The sequence below is a fragment of the Pinus tabuliformis genome, chromosome 3_2 (assembly GCF_031772625.1).
Source record: "Pinus tabuliformis cultivar Carrire ecotype Pingquan chromosome 3_2, CPIR1, whole genome shotgun sequence".
Classification (NCBI taxonomy): Eukaryota; Viridiplantae; Streptophyta; class Pinopsida; order Pinales; family Pinaceae; genus Pinus; species Pinus tabuliformis.
This window is the reverse complement of record NC_142302.1, coordinates 633,885,500-633,903,939: the sequence shown is the minus strand read 5'-3', so window position 1 is coordinate 633,903,939 and position 18,440 is coordinate 633,885,500. Positions and strand designations below refer to the sequence as shown.

Below are 18,440 nucleotides of genomic sequence, written 5' to 3'. Positions count from 1 at the left end.
GTACTGCACAGCCCAGTAGGAAAGTGACCGTTGGAGTCACTATTCATGACTTGGCGGCTAGAAGATTGTTAAGAGGAGTGGGATGGTGGCATTTAGGAAAAAATCTTTGAATATTTGATGCCAAAACAACATTTATTATCATAAATTGGGGAGAATAGTTGGATTTGAATTCAAAACCCCCTATAAATTGCGCATACCGACCCAATAAAGAACACTTTATGCTTTAAGGCTTGCTGGTGATTTTTTTTTTCTATCGCACATGAGCCGAGAATTTTGGGAGGAATTTGTGATTCATCCCTTCTTTGTGGACTATTATGCATAAGAATGCAATTATTCGTTGAGAAAATGACTTCCACTAAACCCACCGAAGTCCTTACTTTGGAAGCAGTTGAGTCTAACGCATCAGGACTGGAAATGTTTAGTATGGAGGCTACACTTGTTGTGCCTACGACGCTGAGGTCGCCTCGGTTGAAGCCTACTCCTACCAAAAAAAACCTAACTAGCTAAATCAAAAAAATCCACGAAGGATGGGCAAAAGAAAGCATTACTAATGAGCACATCCCCAAGAAAGCATACAGAAACACCAAAGCAAAAGAAAGATATGCAACTGGAGAAAGTAGTGGACATTGAGGGAGAAGAATCCTAGGGAACAGAACATATTGATGGTGAAGGAGCAGAGCCGATAACAAGGCTACCTGAGTATATCCCTCAGTGGAAGGGAAAAACAAAGGTCACAGAGGACCCGGATTCTGAGAAGTTCACCCTATCTACAGCCCTGCTACCTGAGCAGGTCCCTTTTGAAGGTCCTTGGCTTGCATGGATCCTTCTATTGAAAAAGGAGGATTGGGACCTCGCAGACCATGCTAAGTTTCCACACTTGACGACGGACAAATACATGAGGAGAGTCTACTATGTAGAATCAGGTGTTACAACATTAGAAAAGAAGGAATGGGTCTGTGGTGTTCAACACTCAGGGTTGCTCAATTTACTATGGGTACCACATTATCACAGCACCCCCATTAATACAATATGTGTGCGCCAGCTGCTCACATTGGTGCACGATGGGTGTTTATAGCTACAAGGACCTATCCCCATTATAGACATTCTCATTCACAGAATCACGCACCTACCTTATAAGGGCACAAACCCAACCAAGGAGTTTGGTAGAAAGACTGAGGAAAAAGACCTCACAGAAAGGATGAAGAGGGATTATGACCTCCTTAAGAAGTCGCGATGGTATTCAATTATATCTATAATAGAGTCAGGAGTTCAAATAGCGGCCCAAATTTTAGCAGGGAAGGTTATGCGAAAATACCGCGCAGATGAAGTTTCGACACTAGTAGTTTCCCTTGCTACACAGTGCATGAAAGGCATATATTTCAATTGGGAAAGATACCTCTATCAGGAGCTCCTAGAGAAATTCCACGAGGCCCATGATGAAACCAATTTGTTTCACTATGCTTGGTTTTTACTGTGAATTGTCCTAATTGCGTGGAAATTGGCGGAGGATAGCCAATTTACTCTGCTTGAGGAAGCATTACCAAAGGGAATGCAGTTTTCTTCCTTATGGTGTACAAAGGATGTCGTGTAGATTGCAGAAATGAAGGTATTTTGGGTTCTTATTGAGATGGATGTTCGCATGGCCATTAATCAGCATCCAAGGTTGTCTCCAACCTTGTTCACGAAGTTTTTAGCCTATGCAGCATTCAAGGCTGACTTCCACTGAGTATAAATCCAAGCACAGAAGGATCTAAAGTAGAAATGGCACAAATTTCCCTATTTGGTGACAAAAACGAATGTGCAGGAGGTTTTAGCAAAATGGCCTGCAGAGCGCCGCACCCCGTCAGACTTAGCAGTTGGACCAAGCACAGGTGCAGAGATTTTTTCACGCAGAAAAGAAGAGAGGCAGCTAAGTAGGCTGCATGTAACCTGGCATAAGATAAAAAGAAGGAAGCCATAAAAAAGGCTCGTGTGGAGAAAGAACGAGCTACCAAGGAGCAGGAAAAATAAGAACAGTGCGAGTCATAAAAAGATGACAAGTCACCTTCGCCAGAGACATAGGAGGAAGAACTTTTAGGGAAAGAAGGAGATGAGAGGTAGAGCACCCCATTTATTTTGAAAAAACGTGGTGAGGAGCAGAAAGGTGGAACGTGGAAAAATCAAAAATTGGATAAGTCACATGTTCATCCCATGGTATTAACAGAAGGCGATCTCAATGAGATCAGCGATAAAATCAGGGATACCACGATCGAAGTTCTGCAACAGTTTGAGTAGCACTACATGCAAATGATGGGGAGAAACCAAAAGGATCTACACAAGCTATGAATCCAAGCAATCCGAATACATGTGGGCACCATACAAGCAAGCGCGGAGCAAGTGAGCCTGAAAACCAGGACAAGCCAAGAAACAGAGCTAGTAAGGACCCTAGACCTCAGAACTATACCATTACTAGATGGGTCCATTCGCATAGAGTCCACTAAAGATCGCATTCTCGTGAGTACAATCAAGAACATTGGACTAAATATAGCGATGCTCTCTAATGAGACCCTCCACATGCTGCATACAATGGTGATAGATGAATTGAGAATTATGGAGTAGTGCGCCTTCAACCTCGTCAGTGAGTACAAAGCGAACAATGAGCAGATGTTCACTGAAATGATGCAGGCTTTGAAGGAAAATGAAGCACTTCAAATGTGTAGTTCCACTCTGGAGTCAGCAGTAGCAAAGACATGCAAGACATTGCCTCAGCTTCACATCCCGGACGATGCACAGCTAGAAGCCAAAATCAGAAAACTAACCACTAGTGTGAATGAAGATCAAGTGGAGGTTGGTCGCGTCGTGTTTGAGCTCAACATGAATACTACAGAGCTATAGTTAAAGTTGCAGCCCACGACTCTGGCTCAAGTTTGGGAGTAGTGCGGAGCTACGATAAAGGAAGGCATGGTTACCATGGATGCCACAGTCACTGACTATGCGTCATTGTTTGAGCAGGCTATAGAGCTCATGACCAATCTGAAGGAGGATCTGAACCTACAGACATTGAACACAGAGGTAAGGGAGTTTCAATGGCAATAAGATGAAGTCAGGGCAACTACCCTCTCCTTAGCACCATTGTAGCGCCTTGCCAAATTATAGGAAGGAAAGTAGTTACTAGCACAAGTGGAGGAATCACATAAGAAGGAGGCCTTGCTAAATGCCATGTTACATCCTTGGTTGGAGGAGACTTATAAAGTCATGACTACCATTTAGGATAATCTTAAAGGACTACAGTGGAAACAATAGACAATGAGGTTGGCCATAGAAGGTCCAACCATGGAAAAAAATTGTCAGGGAAGTCAAGCAGGCAACAACGCAGAGCATTGCTGAAGTTACAGTAATCCAGATGGAGCTAGGAGTTCTTCGCAGTATGATCACAGCGCCAATAGAGTGACTCGAGGGTGAGTCACGATATTTGTGTTGGGGGCCCGTTGCGATGGGGTCCCTTGGGTCATTTTTGGGGTTAAGATAACCCAAGTTTTGATACCTTTTTTGTAAATAATGAAAAGTATCCACGATTTGTGGCTATGGAGTGAGTAGATGAATAGGAGTCAAAGTGGTTTAGCCCCTTGTTTTATGTAAAGTTTGAGTCAGTTTTGAGATCCACCCATTGTCCGCAGACCATGGCATTGTATGAAAAAGGCTATAAATAGGTGTGTCTTAGAGAGTCTAAGGCATGATATTTTGGAAAATAAGTGATAATGGGGAAAACATGAAAGCAACAAGAAGTGGGTAAGAAGGAGGAAGAAAGGCTCTGCAGCTGAGTGCGTAGAGGCCTAGGTAGATTCCACAGCTGAGTGCGTAGGGTGGCTTTGAGTCTGTAACTTTGAATTGAACATCAATAAATATAGTTTCCGAAGAATTCTTGTGTATTTATATTTACTTCTTATTAATGTTATATGTTGTCAATGAATGATGGATTTTATGGAATGTTGATTGAATGTTGTGCAATTCTCTTGAATAAGTATTAATGATGTATGGAATGCATGTTTATGTATTTTCGCAAAGACTTTGATGAATTCTCTGATGTTTACTAATAAATTAAGTAAGTCTGTGCAAACACTAACTTAAAACTACTCTCTGATGCACGTAAGTAGGCGAGTAGATTGTTAGATGTCTGCAAGGGCTGATTGTAGACCTTCGCGAAGGTCTAAATGTTGTTTAGATAGTGTTACAACGTGCCCTAAGAGTGTATCGAACTGTGCGAAGCTAGATCCAAGGCGGTGAAAGACATTACACTATTCTCTAGATGCAAAAACTTGGTTCTTGCATCCCCCCATACTGCTTTGGGTGAGACTACAACCTACACTATGCAGGTTGTTGCCAAAAGGGCCAATAGTGTAGGGTTTTGTTGGTTGGCGCAACTAACTCTAAACTTGGCTTAGGACCCCCCTAAGCCAACACGTTAAGGACTATGCAATCATTGTTTCTAGAGACTATGGAAGCATTGATCTCAAAGAATTTGCAATGATTGAATTCAAATATAGGCATTGACCATTAAGCTTGTTCGAAAGAAGTGTTCTTGTAGATGCATTTAAAGCTAAGCATCTGGAAGCAAGAAAATTCAGTACTTTAGAATCTCAGAAAAAGACTTAAGCACATGGAAAACATCAACCAATCATGAAGTGACAATGGACAACTTGAAATGACAGCTCATAAGATCACAAGGAGGATCCAAAATTCAAACTTTTGAAAAATTTTGGAGGGTGTTTATCGCAATGACAATGAAACTCTTTATAATTTTGACAGACTTTGGATGAGCTGCGAAGAAATTGTATAGAAATTTCTTTGTCAAATAAACCTCAATGCACTATAGATGATACATCTTATGGAACGCATCAACCTTTAGAGAGGAAACAGTTCCACCTTTTATATTTAAAATAAATTATTGTGTCAAATCTATTTCTCGCATCTCCCTTCTAGTCAAGTCATTATAAAGCATGACTGGTGGTCTGGTGGTGACTCGACAAATCTCATATTTTCTAATGTTGCACATTGTCAAATAGTCTTACTTTGTGAATCTCATATTTACTTTGTGAATCTAATTGAGAATTAGCATAGATTCGTTAAATCTCACCCCAATCAAGATGAGTCTTGTTTCCATCGAAGGCCCCTATGTGTCCATAAAATATTTCACTCATAGGCAATTTGGGCAACGTGGAATCTGTAATTACTATCTTTTGTCATTTTCCCTTGCATGCTTTTGATATTTTGTCGAGTAAATATTTCTTTCAATTTTGCATCCAAACAAAATTCACTATAAATGCTTCAAAATATATATGTATTCATGCAAAGAAATTAAAACCAACCATAGAAACTTACTCATACATAAGTTTGACCTAACGTAGTTGGATTGGCAAGTAGCGAGTGAGGCTCTAGTGCAAGGAATGACAATTGAGTTAACGGACATAGTCATTAGGCAGACAAAAAAATAATGGAAGGTGAGTCTTCATCGAACAATTTAAAATAATAATATATAATAACAACTAGATGATATTTTTAATGCAAACAATAATAGAACAACTAGATAATGGTACTAATGCAGCCTTGGGTAGCATTCATGCCAATGGGAACATATTGTGACAACTATTGAGGGGAAGTTGGCAAAAAACATAAGCCTAGATATTATTCATTAGAGGAATCCACCACCAAGGAATTGTTAATTTTTGTAGCTTGGGAGGTACTCCAAGCCCTAGGGTTCATGGTTTGGAGGACAAAGTGCCACGAGGGCAGCTTGTGGGCTTGGAACCCAAGTATGAGGTTTTGGAACCCATCAATATTTGGGATAAAAATATGATGGATTTACGACATATGATGGATGAGGATGATAGTTCTTGGAAAGATGATTCCAAAACAATGAAAATCGTCTGAATCTGAGTTGTTGTTAGAGAGATAAGAATTTTTTAAGTCGACTAGTAATTATTGGTTGTCAAGTAGGCTGATTTGAAGAGCCAATGGATGTGTCACTTCAAATGTGAATTTAATACCCTATTATGGTATATATAGAAGGTGATATGGGGATGATAAAAGAATACATCTTGTCCAACATTCATCGAAGATAGCTCTGAAATTCGGATGCCCTAGTTGTAGCAAGAAAAGGGTCAAGGGATAGCACGAGAATAAGTCTAAATTGAAGGCCAAGGAGCAGTGTGGGAGAGGTATGTTTGGAGGCCGAGTTATAGGAACGATTATGTACCTTCTAAGGGTTGTTTGAGGGCTAAAAAGGAAGTTTTTCTAGGGTTGAGATGTTGGGCTACTAGGCCAAGGAGAAGAGGACATTACGTTGTTGTTTAGGAGTTGTTTGGGCATTGTTTGAAGGGTTGTTCACTACAGGATTGTTGTGTGTTAGGCCGCAGACCATAACACCACAATAGGGGCTTGCATAGGGCATGTTAAGGGGTTGATGTATGCCCTAGATAACAATGTAGCAAGGAGGATTCCTTCAAGGGTATGTCACAGTTGATTGAAGGGTTGTTTGGGGACTTTCAAAGGAGTTAAGGGCTACAAAAATTGCCCTAACCAACACTGTCACAAACAACAGTATGCAAACATAAAGGACAATTGTTTTTTGTGGAGAAACGTTGGGTCAAGAAGTGACCAGTTTGGATCAGATTTTTGTGCAGCCTATTGGTGCCATATAGATGACATTTTGTGGTGCTGAAGTGTCATCTCAGGGGAAGAATTGATAGTGACGAGATTTGGTGTCATAAAGATAGTTTGAGGGCAGCGATTTGGCTACCCAAAGTAGCCCTAGATGAGCTATCTTGAAGGAAGAAGAGCAGTTGAAGGTTGGGTGAAGGTCAGTGCTGAAATGCAACACTTTGATGGATGAAAGTTGTTGCTAGCCTAGCATATTGGAGCTCTAGAATTAGGCCTACCCAGAGAATAGTTGATGAGCCCATTTTCATTGTAGTAGACATGACTTGTAACAGTGATAGGAGGCAACCCTCTTGGAGTCTCGATGTATAGATGACTTGATGGACTAAGGCACTACTAGTGAGCAGTACAGACGCGAAGGACAGGAAGGACAAGATACGACATCGAAATTGCGCAACGAAGTTTGTCATTATATCTTGTATACCATAGGCTATTGTATTATTCAAATTTGGTTTAATATAACGAAGATTTGGATTGTACAATATTGTACAATTTTGTTTAAAACCGTGTATATTGTGCATATGTGATTTATTGCTTTATATTTTTGCTATGCAAAGTAGTTTATGGTTGATATTCTTGGTTTGGTAGCATCGGTGATTTTGAGACTCTAACCAATACCCAAGGTCGTGGAAATTCAACAGGAATACGATCCATTACAAGATGTGTTGGAGGATCGGCAGATCTCATTTAGAAATGCCCCAGCCATTAATGTTATAAAGTCATGTTAGTAGTTGTTATAGCTAATATTAATATGCCATGGATTGAAGAATACACAGAAATGTTCATGGCAAGTAACATATGCTCATTAGATAAATTTTGAGGTATAAAATGGTTCTCCTAAGGAATATTATAAAATAATAGTGGAAAGAATAAAATAATACTAGATTAACTCATCAAGTTTTGGAGGGAAAAAAGAAAAATCTACTTTTTCAACTCATATTTTCATCTTATCTCCCTACGATTTTACTCAAATTTCAAGTGAGAGGAGTCATTGGATGCTGAAATTAATTTTGAATACGAGTGCCCATGTTTCATACTTTAGATGGACCCTACTACATGAAAATGTGTGATTGCAATCACATTTTTTCATATATTTCACATTTTTCGTGTAGTAGTGTCTATCGAAAGTATGCAACATAGGTACTCCTACAACGCAAAATTAGTTTTTGCATCCAACAAGTGTTCCTACTCGCAATTGGAGGAAAATCATAGGGAGATAAGCTTAAAACACGAGTTGAAAAAATATTTTGTTTTTATTTTTTTACCTTTCTACTCAAAAAATGGTGAATCAGCCCCCATGGCTAACATCATCATACTGAATCCTATTGGTTCTTATAGAGTTTATTTTTATTTTACATTTTTGTTTTGAGGACCATTTTTTACCTCAAAATTTCTCTAATGAGTTGGAGAGAACATAAAGGAAATGCACCAATAGGGGGTGGCCCACTCCTTGAAACAAAAGGTTAACCAAAACTGCAACGCTAAAACTTTTCTCATTTAGGGTCGACACTATATTCAGGAGAAATCAACATACATTGATACCACTCTTGAGAAATTTCACTAACTTTTGACCTTTGATACAAGTTATATAAGAGCAGTAGAAATATTCCATCACTATAACATTGATGTTGGAGGATTGGAATGAAATTGAACTTGTTGATGCGATGAACATTAAAACATCTGACCTTTCAACTCCAATATTGATTACTCTTAGAAAAATGGGAGAGAAACCTTTCTTAGTGAGTGTTTCTCTTGACTGGAAACTAATCATCTCACTGATGTTTCTTTCGTCCTATTAAAATAATTAGAGGAGGAGAGGCACTCCATTATGTTGGAGGAAGAATATCAATGGAGACTCAAGAGTATAGCCATCTGGTTAGCTTCAGGTGATAATAATACTAGATTCTTCCATCAGTTTGCAAACGTGAGGAAATAATCTCACACAATATAGAATATCTCTGATTCTAATGGTTCGTTGCTAAACTTGTACGAGGATAAATTAGTTTTTGCAGTTCACGACTTTCAATCCCTCTTTTAGGCCCCTCAAGGATATCTTATATAGAAAATTCTATAGGTGTTGGAAATTTTTCCTAATGTAATATCAAGGGAGATGAATGCCACTCTTTTAGAAGAGGTCACTAAGCAAAAGATTCTGGGTGCTTTAAATTTAATGCAGAATTTAAAGTTCCCAAAGCATGATGGTTTTCTTTTAGAGTTCTTCTTCATTTTTTATGACTTGATAAAATAGGATTTGTTTAACATAGTTAAGGAACCACAAAGTTTTGGTAAAGTTCTAGGATCTTTCAACACTTATTTTCAATGTCTTATTCCAAAAACACAAGAGGTGACTCCGTTTGTGGACTGCAAACCTATAACATGTAGTAATTTGATCTATAAGTTGATATCAAAGAGAACTTCTAAGCATGTACTTGATACTTTCATCTACGAGAACAAATTTAGTTTCCTTCGTAATAGGAAGTACCATGATGCAGTGGGTTTGGCTTAGGATATTTTCCAGTAAGTTAAAACAACAAAATTGAAAGCTATTATTTTAAAGTTTGACCTCTCCAAAGCATATGATAGGGTGGATTATACCTTCCTGTAGTTGGTCCTCATCCAATTGATATTTGTGTTTCAAATGGTTAATTGGATCATGGGATTCCTACAATAAACTCTTTTTTTCATTTTGATTAATGGAGTCCCATCATATTTCTTCAATGTTACTCATGGGCTTTGACATGGATGCCCCTATCCCCTCTTTTATTTCTTTCTGCTACAAATTATTTCAACATGATCTTAATGAATACAAATATAGTAATATTCTCCATGGTGTGAGGATTTTTGATGAGGTGGAGGTTTCCCACCTCCCTTTTTCTTTTCTTTTTCTTTTGTCAAGTTGTTTATGATTCTCCAAGCTTGACCTATAGCTTAAGGAGCTGCAACCCAAGGGAATATAAGTTATCAAAGTCACTCGAAGATCGCACTCGACTTGGGCTGCACCAACCCTTAGCTGACTAGATTTTCAGCATGTCTCCTCCCCCTAATACAAGGCACAACCACCCCCCGTGAGGTTTGATCCAAGTCACCTTTCTGACGAGGCTCGTCCTCAACTGATTGTGCTAGTCGGATTTGACTTCCCACCTCCCTTTTATTAATGATATGTCAGTTTTTATTTTAGGGGATAATAGATAATTTAATTCTCTCAAATGTTCCATGACCTATTTTTCATATCCATTAGAATTAATAAGTTCAGAAAAATCATGCATCATTTATAATAACCTCTCATATGACAATACAATACAATGGAGCAATTTGTTCTAATTCCTTGATAAAGACTCATACATAAGGTTGAAGTATCTTGGATTTTTTATCAAGCCAAATAAACATCGAAGAATTGACTGAGGATGGATGGTGGAAAAGGTGAAAAAACGTATTACTTTATGGGAAAACAAGTTTCCATCTTGAGTAGGGTGCCTAGTGTTGATTGAATTAGTCCTAGAGAGGATTCATGTGTATTAGAATTCTATCACAGTGGTCTAGAACAAATCCTTTCAATGATAAGAAAAAATAAATTTCATTTTTCATGGTCAAGAGATTTAAATAAACATGGAATGGATTTAGTAAAATGGCCCCAACTTTTTGCCTCAAAAGAGCTTGGGGGGTGGAGATTAAAGAATATTCAATTATTCGCTAAGGAATTGGCTGGAAAGAATTTATGGTGTATGTTCATTGGAAACTTGCTTTGGTTTAAAGTTTTACAGGAAAAATATTTTCTATGGATTTCCATAGTGAATTGGTACAAGCATCTTAACAAATCAGCGAGGGGGTCAAATGTATGGAAGGCATTTGACGAGGTTTCTCCTCTAGTGGAGAAATATCTGGCTTGGTGCATTAGGGAAGGGTGTATGATTTGAATTGGGAAGGATTTATGGTATGGTGTTGGAGAAAATTTTTATTAGCCCCCCTACTATAGGAGGCTTTTAGGTGGTTACATATCAATGTTCTGGCGGATGCAAGATCCCAAAATCCTCAAGCTAGGGGAATACCTGGTTGGAAATCTGCGACACTTAAGGGATTATCTAGGACATTAGTGATATAATGGGATGGATATGTTAACTTACTAGTTAGAAACTATATTTATAAAAGGAATGAGGTTCTTAATAGAATATATTGGTCAAAAAATCCACAGTCAGAAGATTTTTTTGCCAAGCTTAGGTATCAGGCATGGTTTGAGGAGATTTACATCAACCCGACAAGATGGTGGTAGAAGTTCATTTAAGGTGCCTTGATACCATTAAAATCAAAACTTAAAACTTGGCTGAATTTGAATGAAAATTTTCTTACTTGGGACAACCTAGTTAGATGAGTATGGACTCAACCAAGTTGGTATGTATTATGTAAGGAAAAGGAAGAATCCCATATGCATTTGTTTGCGGGATGCAAATACTCATCAATGATTCATGAGTTCCTGTGGGATTCTTACAAAGCAAAGGCATGGTGGTTGGGAAGAGCACTAGGTGAGGCCTTTCATGCTTGGTGGTCTGATAATTCGATGCTCCCTTTTGATGGTTTTCCCTCTTTCTTTATCTCTCTAATATGGAGGTCTTGGAATCTCTCTATTTTTCAAAACTCCTTCGTGCCTCCTAAGATCTATGATATTAAGGTCACTACCTTAGTTAGGTAATATAAATCTGATCTAAATCCATTTAAGCACCAAATTTTAATCATGATTGCCATAAAATATGAAACCCCCTGTGAGTATTTTGACTGAGCTAGTCAAGGACATCCCCTTCATTTTCGCGTGGGGTGGTGTTGTATTTTAGTCACTCACATTCATGTATGGAGGATATGCATTGAGCAGGGGGTCAAATAATAAATTATAATTTTCAACTTTATGGGTTGTATTGGAATTGGAAAAGAATAAAGGGTTATCTAGGCTACACGTTTTTGGGGATTCACCAGTGGTCATTAATTGGGCTAACCATAAGGTAGAAGTCTTCAGCATTGGACTCAACTACCTTCTTCTCAACAGTCGATCTGTTGAGACTTCTTCCAAACATATTTATTATTTTCTTATCTTCCATGAGTTAAAAATGGAAGTGGATGGCATCTTTTGAGAAGGCCCTCACCCTCCTGATCGGCTCTATAGGGATGCATGAATGTGATGATGGGAATGAGATTGAATCCATGGAGACCAATTTCTCCTTCTAGTGGTCTTCCATATCATCAAGTTTTTTCCTCCTTTTGATTTTTGTAGCACGTACCAATAATGTAGTACAACAACAGGAGGTAAAGTTTTTGGTGTTGAGGAAGATATAGGAGCAGTTTTGTACAAATTTTCACAAATCAATTTTTTTTTTATTCGATTACTAGTGTACAAAAAATGGATAACTTATGTATATATTAAATTTATTTATAATATAAACAGATTTTTTCTTCAAAAAACAAGAACCTCATATTAAAAATTTCTTATTTTGAGTATAAATTTATGAGATCTATTATGATGAACTATCCAATGGAATATCCATGATAATTTATGGATCAATATGGAGTAGAAAATAAATATCCTTTTTGAGACTCTCATTATTGTGATTATTTTATATCTATGTGAGGTTTGAGGATGCAATATCTCTAAAGAGTCGTGCAAAGAGATAGAATAGATCTAAAAGTAATTTATAACCTATAATCTGAATATTAAAGTAAATATACCCAACCTATCATCCTCATTGAAGCAAGCATTTCCCATATTGAGAGAATGGCTATGACAAAGTATCCAATGTTTAAGAAGAGGTTAAACATATCAAAGACGAGAGACTTCCAAATCCACCTTTGGGTCAATAAGGATGGCATAAGGATGCTCGATCTTTGTTACACCATTAAATGTTAAATAAATATATTATGTTGTGGAAGAAGGGTTATATTCAAAAGTATTATTACATCAAAATTTAAGGAGAAATTTTATGTGATAAGGAGTTAATGGAGAAAATGTAATTAAGATATTATAAGGAGGTGTTGAACACGTATCTCAAAAATCAAAAGTATCTCTCTATCTTGACTAGTGTAAAGAAGAAATTAAGCACTAATAAAATAAGAATAAATTCCCAAGAGTTCCATATGAAATTGGGTGTTGGTCAATTACCAAAACCCATTTGGATAAAATATTCTATCATGTTTGCGACACTAAGAGCGTTGAAGTCAAAAAACACACTCTCTTAAATTGTTCATCATATACTCAAACTATATCTAAATTTCAAAATATTTTCCACAATATTGACCTTATTAACCTTTTAACTCACCACAACTATGGTGATCTTGGAACTCCATAGACTTCTTAGTAATTCCAAGTTATATCTTAACCCCTCAATGTCAAATAAACCATTTTGGATCTCTATGAACATTAATCATCGTCATCTTATTTAGCATCATCATTTAATAATTAAGTTATAAAAACTAATCCTTATCCTATATATTAATTCTCTTTCCAAAATTAGTATTTCTTATATATTTTATTTTAAAGATTAACATTAACATATACATGTATGTGCATTCCTCATCACTTTTGTGGTCATCTAAAGTAAAATAATCACAAACCAAAAAAAGTCATAAAAGAATTAATCATGATTTGGAATAAGTCTTAAATTTCATAAAATATTATCTTTGTTATAACATTTTTTTCTTAAGACTTTTATCTCTGATAAACTAATATTAATATATTTTCAACACCTTTTTCACAATAACTTGAAATTGAATTCATATCAAAACTATGTTTGAGGCACAACCTTATATCAAAGTTTTGTAAAACTGGAGAGATAAGGCTTTGGTATACAATGCTTTCAATTTACTTGAATTTAAGAAATATCTAGTCTAAAGAAGCTCTTAGGCTACATTACTATAGTATCTAGTAGTATAACATTTTCAATACACACCTAAAAGTATATAGGATTTGGTAAACATAATATATCTCAATAGCAGGGTTGTGAGGACCTCCATGAATTCTATCCCTATCTAGAGCTAAAATTGATACATTAAGATCGAGGATGTCTAGTGTTGACATGATTATTGAATTTCCATTAGAAGGGGAACCAAGTTGTCTCTGCTTCATGGTTGATAGAACATCCTCGAGTTGTTTCCACAAGCATAAATATCATCCTTTGTTCATTGAGTGTGTGTCCTATGATAAATTAGCATCTACATGGATGTAGGGAGGCTAGACACCATTTGATTATATATCATTTTTAATTCCATGATTATAGTCTACATTGTTGTATTTGTTTCTAAATATGTCCCCAAATTGTGCCATGATTTCCCTATGTGTTAGCCATCATTCTTCTCCATCCAAGTTAGTTTTCATTGCAAAGAAATCCCCTATTAAACCGACTATAGAGAGCATATGGTTGATCAGAGTATGTTGCATGCAATGCAATCTATAGGCCTCAATCCAAAAATATTGTCATAGTAATAGATAGCGAGAAAGTAAAAGAAGTGATAAACGCATCATGTGTGTCCAGAACAGAAACCATGAAGTGAAACCTTCTAGCATGGCTTGTGACTAAATCTAAATTTAAAATAAGGTTTAATCCCACAACAACCTATGTGTATGCTCATGAATCATCATTATCCATCAAGTAGATTACATCGAACAAAGTATCATCTAAAATCATAGATGATACCATTGGCACAATGAAACATCTATCTTGCATATTAATTAATGATGCAAAGTAAAGCAATAGCCAACAATTGAAGCATCTCCCCACTATCATTGTTTTTCCACATTTTGACTAGATGACTCATCAATTTAGTTTTCATTCAAGCCCCTACCTTAATGCAATTTGACTTCAGCACACTCTATGAGCCATAATCAACTGCATGGTATATCTTGGTATACTTGAATGTCAACTTCTATCAAAAGAAACAAAGTTGTGGAATGATAGGTCTCGCAATAACAAGCTTGGCCAGTACCTCCTCCTTATATGCATTATGGTAGGGGGAAACCATACCACATCAACCTAGGGGAGATTAATTTCATGCTTGCATACCTCATCATCTATAACTTTTCCACCTATATCCAACCTTTATGGTCACCTAAATATCTTAATTTTTTTTACATCCTTATGGGATAGAGAAAACTCTCTTTCCTAATAATCATCAAATTTCCAAGTACCAAATCAACTCCTTAGTCATTTTATCAAATGTTTTGAAAACATGAATTATGATTTAAATAAATATTTCCTAAATATCCTCCCATACCAACTATTAGATAACTAATTAAGTTCTTGGAATATCTTACCATAAACCTTGAAAAATAACATATGCTTCTCCAAACCTGTTCCTGCCATTTCCTAGGCCCTATGCATATGGTTTTTCAACTTTTCCATATAAAAAAAAATACCACATAGTTACCTCCCCTTTTCAACCATTTATTTTTTAAACATTATTTTTTTTATTCGTTAATGCTTAGATTTTATAGTTGTCATTAGATAAGCAAAAAAAATTGTATAAATGAAAACAAAAGTATATCCTTTTAGGATCAACTAAAATACCATGGTACAAAGGTATATGCTTTAAGGATCGACTAAAAATTGTATTTGAAAATAGCTAGTCTCAAATGCGTGCCATGATATGATATCATCTTACAAAATCAATCCATATTTTTGTGTGAAGTCCATCTCGTTTATCTGTTTAATTAATCCATATCGAAAGTATCTCGTCATGCCGCGACAGAAGCTGAAAAGTGTGTTACGTGCCCTTTTCCAAATCACCAAATAAATACTCTATAATTAATTAATTAATTAATACACGCATTGCGCACACGTGACGATGAATAAAAAAGAGCAGTGCCTTCAACGTATGGAATGTATTTATTTATTTTCTGATAACATTCATGCTCTCTTCTTGTCTCCTCGCATTGGTATTGAGGATGGTGCTGACTTTTCACCAACATTGTGTTAATTTTTCAAGGGAATGGAATATATATGCACAGGATTGTGATTTTTATGGTTTAAAAAATTAATGATTTTAATTTTATAAATTAAATAATTTAAATTTAATTTTTTAAAAATTTGTATGAGATTTTGATTAAAATTAATTAGAAAAAAACAATATTTTAAGAAGTTATTTTGTTTATTAGTTAATATATATATATATATATATATAGTTTGGTTTAACTATTGTTTATTTGAGATAGTTTTTGGGTTAAAATATTGTGTATCTTTAGTATTTTTTGATCGGGATGAAAAATTAGACATGATAAAGATATAGTCTTACCAAACTTACAGAAAAAATAATTTTATCTAGCTATTATGACTTTTGTTATTTAAAATATTTTTTTATTGTATATAAATTTTGTGTTATAAAAAATCCTTAAAACACTTAAATTGTAAAAATTCAAAATTTAAATTAAATTTATAGTTTCAACCATAAAATTCCAAAATAATTTAACCAAAACAATATTCCCACAAAAATTCTAAAATTTATGAAAATAAACCATTTTAATTCAACATTTCCACTCACCTCATTTAAGTGATGTTCCAATAATATATATATCTATATATATACAATTTTTTTTATTTAAAATATCTTTTCGTTACATGTATATAGATTATATAAATTTATCATTAAGAAAAAACTCTAAAATACTTTAATTAGGAAGAGTTTATATAAATTCATCCTTATGAAAAATCTCTAAAATTTAATTTAATTGTAAACACTTTATATCTCAACTCAAATTTATGAGTTGGACACATCCTCATTGAATTCTAACCCAATTTAAAAACAAATAAAAAATCCACAGAAACTCCCAAAGCTATCGCACAGCCAGTTTAAGTTAAAAAGAAATCATAAAAAAACCATTTCAAGTAAAATCAGAAATCATGAAAGATATTGATATAAATAGAACGCAATACTACTGAAATCTCACAGACTCTGTGTAGGAGCAGAACGTGGAGACCTGATTTGATCTCACATACACCCTTCACTCCGCTACGACTCTTCGTTGCTTTATTGCAGCGAATTCAAGAGTCAAATTCGGCTCCATCGCAACATGGCCATGGAAGGAACAGGAAAATTATACGTAGTAGCGTTGCCCTTCATAGCGCACAGTCATTTCAATGCATTCTTGCACCTCTCAAGAATGCTGGCCACCAGGGGAGTAACAGTCATCTACGTTAGCCTGCCTTCAAACATCCAAATTCTCCGACCCCGAGTGCAGGGATGGGAAGATCTCCCCGTACATTTCCACGATTTATCGGTGCCGGACTCTCCTCTGCCGGCAGGCAGCCAGAACGTGAACAACATTTCCCGCGACATGCTGCCGCTGGTATTCGGTCTCATACAGAAAATGCAGGAGCCACTGGAGGCTCTAATGGCGGAGCTGACAGGCCGTGAATATTACGAATCACGGGGACTTCCACCACCCGAGCGCCTGGTTCTCATTTACGACATGTACATGGGATTCTCGGCCGCCGCGGCCGCAAAATTCGGCATCAGTTCCTTCATGTTTTTACAAATGAGCGCGAAGCTGTGGCTGTGCGCGGAAGCGAAATGTTGGGACCAGCAGGAGCCTCTGCTGGCGGTGGCGGACATTATGAGCAGGGTGCAGGCGACGCCAGACAGTATGTTAAGTCACGTCTATAAGGACATGGAGCTGACGTTGCAATTGGCGGACGGGATTCTCCTTAATACATTTGAAGAGCTGGAGCCAGAATTGGTCCATCACCTGGAGAGCTTTGGCGCCGGAGGCAGAAATGGGGCCGGGAAGCCCTTCTGGGCTGTGGGGCCGGTGATTGATATCTCCGGCGGGAACCACAAAACCCGACGGCCCCGGGACACCGAGATTGTGGAGTGGTTGGACCGTCAAACGCCGGGATCCGTCGTGTATGTATCGATCGGGTCGGAGTTGTCTCTTTCTCCGGCACAAGTGACAGAGCTGGCACTGGGTCTCGAGGCGAGCGGGCAGCCTTTCCTGTGGGTGCTGCGCCCGCCGAACTCAAAACTCGACGTCGACGTGGAGTCCACGTCGATGGCGGCGGAGTGGAAAGCGGAGGTGTTGCCGGATGGCTACGAGCGGCGGCTTGGAACTCGGTGCATGGTCGAGTGCTTCTGGGCGCCACAGTTAACAATCCTGGGTCACCGGGCGACGGGGGCTTTTATTACGCACTGTGGATGGAATTCGGCTCTCGAGAGTGTGGTGGCCGGCGTTCCCATGATCGCGCTGCCGCTGACAACCGACGGGCCGGCCAACGCCTTCATTTTGGCGCAGGCAAAACTGGCGTTGGAGATTAATATGAGCGATGGGTTCGCTAAAAAGGAAGAGGTGGAGAGAGCTGTGCGAAGATTAATGGCGGCGGACGAGCTGAAGAGGAGAGTTAAGGTGGTGAGTAAATCCGCGGCGGCGGCCATCTCGAATTTAGGGGGAGCAGCGTGGAAGAGTTTGGATGCGTTTATTGAGTACTCGTCTAAATAAAATTATTAGAAAATATAATTAGAATGTGGGTTTTAGCTTTGTTGGGAGGTTGTGAATTTTAGAAAATAAAACAAGAATATAGTATTTTAGTTTCAATTTTAGAAAATAAAACCAGAGTGCAGTATTTTAATTTTTTTCGGTGTGTGTGGGGGTGAGTTGTGAAGGGTGGATTTTGAGATTGGACTTTACATCAAATGCAAGGTTTTTCTTGTGAACATGTAGCAAATGTCTTGGAGGTGTTGGATTTGGGTCATCCGTTGAAGTGTTATATGGAATTTTATTTTTA

General features: G+C 37.3%; 1 protein-coding gene across 1 annotated transcript; it reads left to right on the top strand.

Moving 5' to 3' along the window:
* Positions 1-16,732: 16,732 nt before the first annotated feature.
* Positions 16,733-18,154, top strand: LOC149182222 (putative cis-zeatin O-glucosyltransferase). The gene has a single exon (XM_089414489.1). The coding sequence runs from the start codon at positions 16,733-16,735 to the stop codon at positions 18,152-18,154; it is 1,422 nt and encodes a 473-aa protein (XP_089270615.1).
* Positions 18,155-18,440: the final 286 nt, after the last annotated feature.